This window comes from Nuphar pumila, chromosome 13 (genome assembly GCF_984573655.1).
Source record: "Nuphar pumila chromosome 13, dmNupPumi1.hap1.1, whole genome shotgun sequence".
Classification (NCBI taxonomy): domain Eukaryota; kingdom Viridiplantae; phylum Streptophyta; class Magnoliopsida; order Nymphaeales; family Nymphaeaceae; genus Nuphar; species Nuphar pumila.
Window position 1 is genome coordinate 22,065,455 of NC_143261.1, and position 14,393 is coordinate 22,079,847.

The window sequence follows — 14,393 nt, forward strand, 5'->3', positions numbered from 1 at the left end:
ACGCAGTAATAAATCTTTGATGTGGTATACTTTGATTGGTCTATCTTATCCTTAAGACATTTTAATATATTGTAAATAAGAAAATACATGTATAAGACCGAAAAATCTATAAAGGAGAGTTCAATCATTTTTCTCTATAAGATAAGCAGACTGAATGATATATATATATATATATATATATATATATATATATATATATATATATATATATATATTGGTACTGACTTGATTAACACAGATCAATGCTTCAAATGCAAAATCTAACTGTTGGATCATGGTTAGCATATTCTATTTATTATTTTCACCTACCTATGGGGGTTATAAGTTATAGCTAATGTGCTAAACACCACAGACGTTCTCAAAGAGTAAATATATACAATTATACACCATCCATGGACGTTGTTCATAATTTTAGGGAGGGTGGTGTATGTTGTCCCCCGATGATTCACTGAATCCTACGTCTGTGTTCGGGGGTTTGAATGAGTACCACGTATACAAGCACATGGGGTTCGTATTCCCGTGTATGTTGACATCACTTAGTATTGGAGTCTGGTGTGGTTGCAAAGACTTAAGTACCCTTTCTTGTTATTCTTCTTATAAAACGACGGTTTGAGAAAATAACAAAAATGCCCTTCATTCAAAAAAGAAAAAACAAACGGTTCAAAAAAAGGACAAACATGTCCTCCATCCAGAAAGTCGAGGATGATGTTGACTCTTCAAAGTCTACACAGCGAAACGAACCTTAATCGTTTCACCGATAGTGATCCGGCGAAATGATGGCGAGCCGATAATCCGATGGTGAGCCGGCGATCCGATGGTCATCCGGCGAAACGAACCTGAGTCATCAAACATGTCTATTTGAACTTTTAATCGTCATCTTCTTCTTCTTCCTTCTCCGTAAAACACTGTAAACCCTCTCTCTCTCTCTCTTTAGAGAAGAAATCAAGGGAGGCAAAGAGTTTCCCCTGGAGAACGCCATGAACATCAACCCTCTCACTCTCTCTCCCTTCTCTTTCTACTTCTGTGCACATCCAGCAGACGATCCTACATTGCTCTATCAAACACCGACTGACCTGCACACTGACTGTAGCATCGTTCAACTTGATGAGTTGTGGAGCCTGATTCATAGTTTTTGCCCTTACAGGAGGGGGTTTGGGGGCTCCTCTCAGTGTGGGTAGCATCATTCAACTTGATAGTGTTATTCGGTCCTCTAACAGCGATTTGTAGCATCTTCCGTAAATCGCTGTGGGGCTTGTTGGAGACCCGAAAATACTATAAATCGTTGTAGGAAGGCCCAACAACACTAAAATTATAGAAAAGTGATTCCTTTCTTTTCTGTTAAACTCAAGAAATTTCATATACATATATAACTTGTTGGATAATTACGAAAAGGCTACTGATATTTTTTAAAATTACAGAAAAAGGGTTGAATCTTTCTGTTTTAACTCAAAAAAAATCCTTTTTAAAGTTTTTATTTTTGTTTTTGCTTAGAAAGGCTTTTGCTTTTCTGAAAATTACAGAAAGATGAATTATCTTTTCTGATAAACTCAAAAATTTCAAAAAGTGTTCTGTTTTATTGAATTTTTGCATAATAGAGCATCTGATCTTTTCTGATATTCTAGAAAGAGAGTCAAAACTTTTTGTTTAACTCAAAAAGTTACAGAAACAGGTTCATGTGATTTTTGTTTACACAAAACCTTTTTTAAAATTGCAGAAAAGTGGTCTTGAGTTTTTTAAAACCACCTACTACTTATTTTTGTCAAATAGTGCTTAATATTTAACAATTTTTGTGAACTTTTTGCGTACTTAAAGATCATATTGTATGTTAAACTAGTTTAGAAGGATCGAAATTAGTTATATTTATAAATATTAGTTGGAATAAGATTTATTAATTATAATATTTATTTATAATTAGGAATATGACAAATCGAATAGTCATGGCTGAGTTGTCTAAAATAAAAAAAACTCAATACGATGAATTTTGGAATGTAGAGAAGGAAGATGGAATATCTATTAATACATAACAAGACTTTATGCATTAAGTAATGTAAAAGATTCACTAACTGATAAATTGAGTGAAGAATAGAAGAAAGTTCATAATAAATTTATCGAAGACTATCAACTTGCTTGAGCAACTCTTCTAACATTTATGCAAGATGACCTCATCCGAGTATTTGAAGACTTTGACACTGCAAAGAAAATGATGAAAAAAGTCAGAAAGAAGTATGATATGACTTCAGAAACCATATTCAACTTCTTTTGGAGCAATACAACTCATGTAGGATGAAAGAATCAGACAATGTAGTCGATCATGTAAATCAAATGCTAGTAATGCCTAAGAACTTAGCCATAGCTGAAAATGATATTCCTGAATGAATGAAAATCTCCACCATACTAAATAACCTTTGTCCAATTTGAAAGATGGTGTCAATTGACATGAGATTAAACCAGAAAAATCTTACTTTAACTAAGCTCCTTCCGCAATTAGCCCTTGAGCAAGAGCATATGTCAAAAGATAGGAAGGAAGAAGTTATAAATGCTCAAAAATTCTTTTCGGTAACCTCTCATAAGTTCAAGACTAAAGACACGTTCTTCAAGAAATTTAAGAAGAATAAATTCAACAATAAGCATCCAGTGCAAACAAAAAACTCTAAAACTGCAACCAGAGAAGCATATTTTTCTTGCAAAAAAATTGGTCATTTCAATAATAATTGCCCAAATATAACCAAGAAAGAAGATCCAAGAAAGCAAGTAAATGGAGAACAAGAATTAATATGGACTGTGTCTAAATCATTGATCGCAGATAGTGATCTTCCACGGTAGTGGATTGATTCAGGAGTGACGCGACATTTGTCTAAGTCAAAGGAAGGACTTGTGGAGATGAAGGAGTTAAAGCATGAAGATCATAATGTATATATAAAAAATAGCACCTATAGTGATGTGGTCGGGATAGGGACCTATAGGCTTCAGGTAGAAGAGACTAGTTTTTTACTAACAAATGTACTTCATATACCTTCTATAAGAAGGAATCTTTTAACATTGAAAGATTTTGCTAAAAAAAGCTTCGAAAATCCACTTTCGAGGTGGCAAGGTTATTATTGCGAAAGATAGAAAAGTGAAGCTCAGGGGTCGCTATGATGTTGACCATTGTCTCTTCCATCTAAATGTATCTTCTTCTATAAATAATGCAATTAATATTTCTAGTTATATTGATTGTGCATTTAATGTCAATGCATATTTATGGCATTTAAAGTTAGGGCATGTAAATGTTAATAAAATAAAAAGAATAATTCGCATGAGATTATTACCTCCTCTTAAAAATATAAAATTTGAAAGATATGAACCATGCATATCAGGTAAAATGATTAAAAAAAAATTAAGAGAAGTAGATCATGTGACTTACTAATTCTAGTACACACAGATATATATATGGACCCTTAACAATAGAAACACATGAAAAGAAATCATATTTATAGATGACTACTCAAGGTATGAATATATATACCTAATCTCTAAGAAATCTGAAGCGCTAAAAAAGTTTAAGGCATATAAACATGAAGTTAAAGGAATACTAGAAAAAAAATCTAAGTTATTAGATCTGATAGAGGAGATGAATATAACTCTAATGAGTTTAAGACATTTTTGCAATAATAATAATATAACTTCTTATACAACTATACCTTATACACCACAACATAATGGTGTAGCAGAACGAAGGAATGGAACCTTAATGGATATGACAAGGTCCATGTTGGCACATGTAAATCTTCTCAAGAAATTCTTGGGAGAAGCAGTTTGTATTGCCATGTATATCCTAAATAAGGTGCATTTTAAGTCTATAGAGCTTATACCCCATAAATTATGGACTGGTAGAAAGCCAAACTTGAGTCATTTACGAAAGTGGGGGTCACCTGCTCATGTGTTGATTCCTAGTCAAATAAAAGATAAGTTAGATAACAAAACTATCAAATGCACCCTCATTAAATACCCAAAAGGATCAAAAGGATATCGGCTATATAATCCTGAAAATGGATTTATAGAGAGTAAAGAGGTAAAATTCTTGAAAATAAAATAAAATAATTTTGATCCTGAAGATGATAGTGTCTTTCTAGATATCATAAATGATCTTGGGTATCAAATCAAGAGTTAGAGAATAACGATCTAATTGTGAATAGTGAGCAAAATTCACAACCAGTAATTGGATAAAAAAGAACAAGAACTTCTTCATCCTATTTGAATGATTATTATCCATTCTTAAGTGAGAAACTATGTTATTTCATGGATTTAAATGAAACTCTTAACAACTTGAGTTTTGAAGATTCAATTGCTTCCAATGAATTTGAAATATGAAAGAAAACAATGAAAGATGAGTTAAACTCCATAGAAAAGAATGAAGTTTGGGAACTAGTCACTTTACATAATAGATATAGGGCAATTGGTAGTAAGTAGATTCTCAAGAAAAAACTCAAGGTAGATGGATCTATTGATAAATTCAAGGCAAGACTAGTAGCAAACAACTATTTTCAACGAGAAGAGATTGATTATGAAGAAACTTACTCTCCTATAAACAAACTGACATCTATGCGTATCATCTTGGCATTGGTAGCTTATTTTGATCTTGACTTATATCAAATGAATGTGAAAACGACCTTCTTAAATAATGAATTAAATAAAATTATTTTTATGGAGCAACTAGAAGGTTTTGAAATTGAAAGTCAAGAGGATAAAGTATACAAGTTAAATAAATTCTTATATGAACTTAAGCAGTCACCGAGACAGTAGTATTTGACTTTTCATAATGCTATAACCAAATTGGGTTATGAGGTAAATAGTATGAACCACTGTGTATATGCCAAAAATAGTGGGAGTAAGTTTACTGTGTTATTTCTTTATGTTGATGATATATTAATTGCAAGAAATTACATAAACACGATAATTATGACTAAATCATGGTTAAATTCTCGATTTGAAATGAAGAATATAAGTGAATCTTCATATATCTTTGAAATTAAGATACATAGAGATAGAAAATCAAGATTCTATGTCTAAGTCAAGAAAAATATCTTGATCACATTCTAAAGAAATTTAGAATAAAAAGTACTAAGGTAAAGGGTACTTCTATACTAAAAGACCAAAAACTAAGTAAGAATGATTGTTCAAAAGATGGACAAGAAAAGTTGAATGTTTCCTATGCTCAGACCATTGGAAGCCCGATGTATGCAATGCTTTGTATCAGACCTGATTTAAGTTTTGTTGTAAGTCTAGTAAGTAGATATCAAAGTAATTCTGAGCTCTATCACTAGGAAGCAATGAAAATCATTTTTCTATATCTAAAAAAAACTAAAGAACTCAAACTATGCTATTAGTCAAATAGTTTAAAGCTTGTAGGCTACTCAGATATTGACTTTGCTGGTGATAGAGATGAAGCAAAGTCCACCTCTAGTTATGTATTTATGTTAGGAGGTGGGGCAATTGCATAGTCATGCAAGAAACAAAGGCTTGTGACACAACATACCCAGGAAGCTAAGTACATTGCCTGTAACATGACAGTCACATTTGGTGTATGGATAAATCATTTTCTAAGTGAGTTAAAATTGGGCATTCCAAAAGATCCAGTTTAACTTTATTGTGACAACAAAGCTGCTATAAGTCTAATACAAACAGGAGTTGATAGCTCTAAAAGTAAGCATATTGAAGTTAAATATCAATATATTTACGATATGCTTATGAAAAATGAAATAGCAGTGCACTACATCCCTTCAAGTAATATGGTAGCAGATTTGCTAACCAAGGTTGTCACTGAGATTGTTTTCACTAGACATGTGAGTCAGATGAGACTCAAGTATGTCTAAGTGGTGAGTGTGTAAAGATCACTCAGAAAGTGTGTATGTAAGGTTCTGATTGAGAACAAGCATATAAAGACAAAAACTCTCTTATGACCAAGTGAGAAATGTAAGGCTATATGGCTAAAAGGTGACTATTGGGGATTATTCCAACAATCACAATGCTTAAATATAAAAAAAAAATGTGTCTCTTGAAGAATGAAAAAATTTCTTCTAGAGATATGTCCCAAACTTGAACTTTTACAAAACTATAAATATAGTGAAAGTCCGTATGATATGCATACCAAGACATACGTAAAAAAGTAATGGTTATAGTTACATAAAGACATTCAAACTGTGAAAGAGTTGAGAGTGTGGACCTTCCTGACAATTTTGAGCGTAATAGCCTATTCTTCACACCGTTGCAATTCTGCATTCGAGCATCCAAGTTCCTGCAACAGCTTTCAAAAAGAGACTAAAAGGCATGCAGTACAACACATGAAAGAAAACGTCAAGGCAAGTGAACAATTCGAATGTTGAATCAAATAAAAAAAATGTAACATATACCCTCGAGCCTGAACGAACAATTAGGAGAGGAAAGCCATGCAAACGATTTGGAGAATGGGATAATATCTGATAAGCTTAGATGTTGATGATGGTGGTCAAAGCTTGAATTAGGCTGGCCGACACTACAAGTCAATCTCCATGTTAGTGTCAAAACACCAACTTCACTATACCAAAACTAGGGGCTCGGGCCCACTCTACCAACTCGGCATGATCGGTGGGATTTATTATAGTATTGGCTATCAGACATAATGTAAAATGTACATGAATGAAAAGAATGAAGCTACATTATCAGTCGGTGAGGGTACTTTTGTCATTGGGATAAGCCATCTTACCTTCAAAACGTTCAAGGCAAACCTGTAATTTCCAAATGAAAGCATCACTCTGTCTTTTTCCCTGTCAATCACGTTGTTTTCAGGGAAAAATTATTCAATCCATAGCCTCTTGAACTCCTGGAAGAGAGATTTATCAGAAGTAAATGATGATTATATCCTCAGATGGGCTCACATTTGGGGGCCAAAGCCCAGCTTTAGTGGCCCGGAGCCCAACCCACCAAACTTAGGTTTTTTTTTTGTCATCTCATAGGCTTTGGCGGTGGAGTCTTGATCCAAAAAAATTCTTTCACCAAAAGACTGAAATTACAAAAACAACCAAAGAGTCTCTCTCTCTCTCTCTCTCTAAGTAGAGGGAGGGCTGTGGAGTTAAAAGGGGGAACCCAAGTAGCCATACCACAACACTAAGCTCTCTCTCTCTCTCTCTCTCTCTCTGTGCAACCATGGAGTTGTTCTACTATATGGTTTTTGGGTGTCTGGCGATGGTGGTGGCGGCCCTCGAATTGAGCAAAACGAGCAAGGACAGAATCTCTACGACGTCATCCTTCAATTCATTCAAGAACAATTACCTCGTCGTCTACTCTTTGATGATGGGTATTAAATTTTTCTTATTTTCTTTCCTTATCTAGTTCCGATGTATTTTCTCTCTGGAGAGGGAGACAACAAAGAGGGTTTCTTTTCCTTCTTTTAAGGGACGTTTTCTTGGTTTTTGAATCCGATCTGGGCAGATCTGGTTTTTGGGTTGCGGAATGCACCTAGTGGTTGGTTTTCATGATGGTTTCTGGTCAGATCGGGGGTTCTATGGGATACCCATTTGGGGCGTTTTGTGGGATTTTTCTTGGGGTGTTACTTTACCATCGATGAGGATTTGGGGTTGAATCCGGGATTTTGGGGATAGGTTTCCTATTTTATATGGAAATGTTGATACTTGGAATGAGTTTGGGGTCTACATCTGTTAAGTGGTTGTATTTGGTAAGAAGTAATTTTGCTTTGGAAACCAATTTTGATTTGATGATATGGATCTGATTTCTGACTTTTTTTAGCTTGCGAATTGTGCTTGATCTGTTCATTTTTATTGTGTTGTCTTTTTTGTTGCCACAAAGGAAAAACTGTCAAAAACTGAAAGAAAATTTGTCGTAGTAATCCTGGCATCCTTATATTAATATGTATCGATTCCGAGCCGCGTTGAGTTGTTTTTGATCCGTTTGTATTGGTCTTAATAATTCTTAGATCTCTTACCACGATTTCATGATGTTGATGATTTCCCAGTTGATCTAATTAGGATCTTTTTACCAAAACACATATGGAATCGATATTTACTTTCTTTAAGGCCGTGTTTGGATTTGGCAAAAATGATTTCCATGGTTTTCGGTCTAGACAGTTCTGCAGCTTGAAGGAAACAGTAGACGAGTTACATGGTTGGCATAATCTAGACAGGCGCCTAACCAAATGCCTGTTGTAAATCCATCATGTTTACAAGTTCTACGGTATTCAGTGGAATTTGTACGTCCTCATTTTCTTTATCGTTTCTTTGTTTTCTCTTGGTTGTGTATCGAGTCGGGGGCATGCTTGAGTGATTTGCCATGAATTGGCCAATTTTTGCTTCAATTTAATGATAACATTAAGACTAGCATTAGTTGTTGGTATTTTTCCGTAATTAATGGACCTGACACTCATTCATGAATGGTTGTCTAAGCAAGTATGCTCTTTTATCCCCTCATGTATCTCGTAGTGGACGGTTAGGGGTGGGAGAGCACAAGGTTGCCAGACTAGGAAGCGGAAGCAGGAAACAATACAGGAAGTGGAAGGGAGAAGCGAGAAGCGATGCATTTTAAAATGTATAGGAAGCAGGAAGCCAGGAATAAAACAAGAAATATAAAAATTGAATGGGAATAAAAATAAAACACAAATAAAAATTAAAATAAATTAGTGTAAGAATTACATTTTTAACAAAATCTAAAAATGATGACAAACAATTTAGAGAAAGCACATGAAAGTGAGTGAGAAGAGTTTGAGAAAATGCATAAAAGAATATATAAGAAGAATAGATGAAGTGTGTGAAAAGCATAGGAGAAGTATGGGAGAATCGAGGTTCTCATCAAGTTTCGGAAGTGAGGAGTATCGCGCTTCTGAAGCGAGTTTCTGAGAAGTGGGCTTCCCACCTATCTAAGAAGCTTCCGGTAACTCTGGGAGAGCAACCAAATTTTGATTCTTTTGGAAGCCACCATAAGTCCTGCCTTGAGTGATCAACAAGGGAGTATATACTGTGAGGTATTGATTAATAACATTATCGTTTTTGTCCATTGCAGCTGGAGATTGGCTGCAGGGTCCATACGTATATTTTCTCTATAGTCAGTATGGTTTTGGAAAGGGAGACATTGGTCGGTTGTTCATTGCTGGTTTTGGATCTTCAATGTTGTTCGGAACCATTGTTGGATCATTGGCGGACAAACAGTGAGATCTCTCTTCCAAATGCCACTTATCCATTTTTTCACTTTCCTATTTTGTTTCTCTTGGTGAGTGACCGAAGGACTGTTTTTCTGCAGAGGTCGAAAGAGGGCTTGCGTAACTTACTGCATAACTTACATTCTAAGTTGCATCACAAAGCATTCTCCTCAATACAAAGTCTTGATGGTGGGCCGTATATTAGGAGGAATTGCTACTTCTCTTTTGTTCTCAGCATTTGAATCGTGGCTTGTTGCTGAGCATTTTAAGGTTAGTTCTCTGAGCTGCTTAAGATAGTTATTTCTGTATAAATGTTGTTGATGTGGTTGTTTAACTATTAAAATGATGCCCTTTACAATAAAAACATGATCATTGATTTTGAGGAAAGGAGTCCTTGGGAAAAGAACTTGGTCATTTATGGTATAATTTATAAGTTGATAACGGTTGGAACCCTTAACCTGTTTCGTAGTTCCCAGTCACTTCTGTATTCTTTTATTTGTTTATAAAACAAGGTATTGCCTCTCCCTAGGCTGACTGGGTGGCTAACCCGTTTATGCAGTAAATTGTTGGAACTGCACTCAGTGCTATTGGTCAAGCTATCTGTTGAACATGATTGAGATTTCAGAAACACAAAACATGTATACTCGCAAGCTGTGAATTTCCATTGAGCTTTTGGTTTTAACTTGCAAGTCTTCACTTACGAGAAAAAAGTGCTGGATTTTGTTTTATATGCTCTTTATTTGGTGGTTTAAAGTTTAAAGTTCTGACCATTTTAAGTATGGATTTTTTCTTGTGCAGAGGGGTTTTGAACCACAATGGCTTTCATTAACATTCTCCAAGGCGATATTTCTTGGGAATGGTCTGATTGCCATAGTCTCTGGCTTGTTTGCAAACATGCTTGCTGATAATTTAGGTTTTGGTCCTGTTGCTCCCTTTGATGCTGCTGCATGCGTCCTTGCTATTGGAATGGCTATTATCTTATCTTCTTGGACTGAAAACTATGGAGATCCTTCAGAGAGCAAGGACTTGCTTACTCAGTTCAAAGGAGCTGCAGTGACCATTGCTTCTGGTGAGAAACTAGTGTGTGTGTGTGTGTGTGAGAGAGAGGGAGAGAGAGGTCTGCTTGTGTTATTTGAATTGAATTTCTTTCTTTTATTACTTACTGATATTATTCTATTGGCTTAGATGAGAAAATTGCCTTGTTGGGCGCCATACAGTCCTTGTTTGAGGGTTCCATGTACACCTTTGTATTCCTCTGGACACCTGCTCTCAGTCCAAATGACGAAGAAATTCCCCATGGTTTCATTTTTGCTACATTAATGTTGTCTTCAATGTTGGGAAGCTCCATTGCCTCTCGGCTGATGGCTCGTGTGTCCTTGAAGGTGGAAAGCTATATGCAGATTGTTTTTCTCATCTCTGCCGCCACGTTCCTGCTTCCAGTTCTCACCACGGTTAGCCAGAAACACTATGGTTTTGCAATAATTTTCAGGGGATCTTTCCATTTAGCTGACAATGATCCAATGTGAATAATATGAAACAGTTCGTGGTAGCACCTTCAAAGGTGAAAGGTGGGAGCATCTCATATGGTGGTTGTCTTCAGCTCTTTGGATTCTGCATATTTGAGGCATGCGTGGGCATATTTTGGCCATCTATTATGAAAATGAGGTCTCAGTACATCCCTGAGGAAGCCAGAAGCACCATCATGAACTTCTTCCGCATCCCTCTCAACATTTTCGTGTGCATTGTTCTTTACAATGTAAGGAACTAGCTGTCTATCCTTTCTTTGTTGCCAAATTTAATTGCTAAAGCACTAACCTGTAATCAACATGTGCTATTTAAAGGTTAATGCATTCCCCATCACCGTTATGTTCGGTATGTGCTCAATTTTCCTCTTCATGGCATCGGTACTTCAGAGGCGACTGATGGTAGTTGCAGAGATTCACAAGCAAAGTAAGTTGCATTTGTTTCTCTCTAGAAAAAATGGAAACTATTTTCCCTGGTTATCGCTTTTGGATAGCCATGCAGCTTCCCCTTCTGTGAATTAATTTGAGATTCTTTTTTCCATAAAACCACTAGACAATTGGTCAGCAGTGAAAGAAAGGGATGCAGAAGCAGAGCCTCTAAATATGTAAGCTTACAATTTGACCAGATTGAGTATTGGAAATGTGGCTTCATCTTCAAACTGGCAGATTCAGTCACATTTAATTGCCCTTGCCACACTGGTATTCTAAATAAGGTAGAAGAATGGGTCCTAATATTAAGCCAGCTTATGTGCACCTGGATATAAAGGAGCCCTGCTGAACCAACCGGTGAAGACTTGTTACTGGCAGTGAGGGAACTTCTTCTATTGAAACTTGAATTAGATTAGAATGACAGTGTAGTGGCTGAATTGGCAACTGTGCAAAGCACGTATCTTCTTAGTATAGCGGTTACTACGTATTATTGTAATTGTGGGGCAATTTTGTGAATTTGATCAAGCTCTAGAATAGAGATCTCTGCATCTAATATGTTCTGTTTTCTTCTATGTTCTGTTCATCTGTATCCTTTCAGCACAAAAGGTGATTTGTTTTTTGTAATTTCAACTGTTGGGTTGCTATCAGATGGGTAATCGTCATTCTGTGCTTTAAAATATTATAAAACAGCGGCCCAAATGCTTCGATTGTTGATCTACTCAGTCAAATAAAATTAACTTATTATTACCATTTGGAAGATGGTTTATGGTTGTAGATATGAGTCGGTTAGATGATTGGAGAGGCTACCCGTCATGATATGGGTAATAGTTTTTCCCTTTCCATTTTTTTGTTTTTTTGTTTCCCTAGTATGTGCTGTTCACCTGCGTAACTTTTAATCTGATTAATGGATGTGGAGTATCTTTATCTTTTTTTTTTGTTGGGCATGGAAACTATACTATTTTATCATTTTGATCTTAGTACTTTTTTTTTTGGATTTATAACCCGAAGAAACCTTCTTCGCACTTGACATGAAGACCTGGTCGCTCTGGCTTAGCCTGCCATACCTACGATCGTTGTGCCGGCAGGGTAAAACTCCGAGGCTAGGACTCCTGCCCCCAGGAACTGCCCATCTATCATTCAAGGCCCCCACCTCACTACGCCAACCCCCCTAGGGGCTTGATCTTAATTCTTGCATTTGTTCAGTATCTAGGATAAGATGGTGAAAGGTAATCACTCTCCTTCACATTATATGGTGGGCAGGTAGTGAGCTGCCTGACAGCCATCCATCTTTGCATTTCTTGAGATGGGTGTTGTGTCCATCTGAAGAAATGTCGAGATGGATGGTTATCTGTAGGGGAGCTGCATGCTTAGCATGCCGTGCCGCTTTATAAAAACTTCAATTGTAAAAAATGTGCTTTAACTGCCAATCTTGCCATTAATGTAATAATGTGCTTTAACTGCCAATCTTGCGATTAATCACGATTCACCGAAAAGATCCTGGAATCTCTCGTACTATGATTTTATATTGAATACAAAATCCAGTGTTTTCTGTGTATAATGAGAGAGAGAGAGAGAGAGAGAGAGAGAGAGAGAGAGATTCATGTCTCTCTGGCTTGACTCTCCCTTCTTGGGTCAAAAATTCATGAATCTCTTGTTTCTTTTGAATCATGGTACTTTTGAATCTAAGATCTTCTCCAGTATGGTGAATCTGAACGGGGCCAAAGCTGAATTTACGTTAAGGTGGTCAAAAACTTCAAGATTAGTGTTGTTCAAAGGGAAGACAACATGAGCAATTTTTTTTGGCATCTTTAGGTTGTAATCCAGCATTGTTTTTCAGTTATTATTCAAGATACCATTGGGGTTTTGAATCTGCAACCTTCCGCCATAGGAAGACGTGCACTGACAGCTCCTACCAACCATGCTGAGCCCTCCGTTGGTGGTTGTAAGCAAGCTTGTAACCATGCAAACCTGTACTTAATTTTTTTATCATTACACTGGTAGGGATCTTACACTGGTCTGGCCTATAAAAAAAAAAGGGTGAATCTGGTGTAGGTTCCACTTCAGATTCAATATAAGGTTTTGAGATCCTTGATGTCTACATGTATCTGTAATTCTTGAGCAATGAGGAAAGAACTAAGCAATCAATTGGGCCACATGATTTCACTTTCATTTTATAAAACTAAACCAAACCGATTTAAACTTGTTTTTATCAGTTTTTACTCATTTTTGTGCCCTTTCATTTCTCATCTTTTTGAATGCAATAACATTTCTTGATAATCTAACTAGCTTGCCTCACTTTGCTTGGGTGGTACGACGAACCCAAATCTGTACATGAACATAATTCCGTACAATCATACGACCAAGATTCAGAGAGAGAGAGAGATCAAGGCCAACATTTCGGCAATTTTCAAGAAAAACAACTCCAGAAAAGGGTTGCTGCCTCCTGAAAAAATTACAAAAGCTTTTTCGTAGTCTCCCTTTTCCTGTTCATTAACTTCAATAAACCCTCCCCAAAAATTTTACCAATTTACCATTGATTCATCCAAGCCTTATTCTAAGTTCTGACCCATGGCGGAGCCACGTTAACAGGAGGGTGGCACGTGCCCATCCTGTCCCGCTGAAATCCCTTAAGAGGGACATGGGTCAGGGTGGGCAGCGCCCTCCTTAACCTGGGTATAACATGGGCAGTGCCCAGGGTGGGCATTGTGCCCGACCCAAAGGGGGGCCGACACCCCCCTTTTGTTCCTCAATCTCCCCTTCTCTCTCTCTCTCTCTCTCTCTCTCTCTCTCTCATGCGTGACCCCACTGCATAGGCCCTCGTCCCCCAGCCCTCCCTGTGACCCCCACAGAGCAGGCTGCACAGGCCCACAGGGGCCCTGCCCTTCTCACCTTCCAGCCCTCCCTGTGATGACGCGACCTTTTACGACTGCAGTGCAACCCCACAACACAGAATGAGGTCCCCCCTCTCTCTCTCTCTCTCTCTTTTGTTCCTAGACGCTTTAATTAATATTTTGAATTAGTATTTAATTGATATTTTTATTATATTTTTTAATTAGAACATGAAATATGATTGTTGTTTGTTAGGATAAGGATTTAGGTTATTTATTTATTTATTTTTAAATAGTTGCATTTCAATAATTTAAGGATTTTGTTATTTTTTTGTTTCAGTTAGCTTATGAATGAAAACTATGGATATAAACTAGGAATGGGGTTTTCATTTAGTTTTTTTTAAATGGCATGAATATTTAATCAGGTTTTTGTGTTTTATCCAATAGCAT

General features: G+C 36.5%; 1 protein-coding gene across 1 annotated transcript; it reads left to right on the top strand.

Annotated features, from left to right (window-relative positions):
* The first annotated feature begins 7,059 nt into the window (after positions 1–7,059).
* On the top strand, positions 7,060–11,859 carry LOC149818066 (uncharacterized). The gene is made up of 8 exons (XM_089984759.1): positions 7,060–7,312; positions 9,028–9,172; positions 9,265–9,433; positions 9,962–10,232; positions 10,349–10,614; positions 10,704–10,919; positions 11,005–11,113; positions 11,240–11,859. Exons 1-8 carry the CDS (start codon positions 7,162–7,164, stop codon positions 11,293–11,295), a joined length of 1,383 nt encoding a protein of 460 aa, XP_089840885.1. The 5' UTR covers positions 7,060–7,161; the 3' UTR covers positions 11,296–11,859.
* The last annotated feature ends 2,534 nt before the right edge of the window (positions 11,860–14,393 follow it).

Bases quoted from the DNA above. Each gene is read 5' to 3' on its own strand.
- LOC149818066 (XM_089984759.1), top strand. From the start codon at position 7,162: ATGGAGTTGTTCTACTATATGGTTTTTGGGTGTCTGGCGATGGTGGTG. The intron at 9,434-9,961 runs GTTAGTTCTCTG...TTTCTTGTGCAG, and splicing joins TTGTTGCTGAGCATTTTAAG to AGGGGTTTTGAACCACAATG. The intron at 10,920-11,004 runs GTAAGGAACTAG...TGCTATTTAAAG, and splicing joins TGTGCATTGTTCTTTACAAT to GTTAATGCATTCCCCATCAC.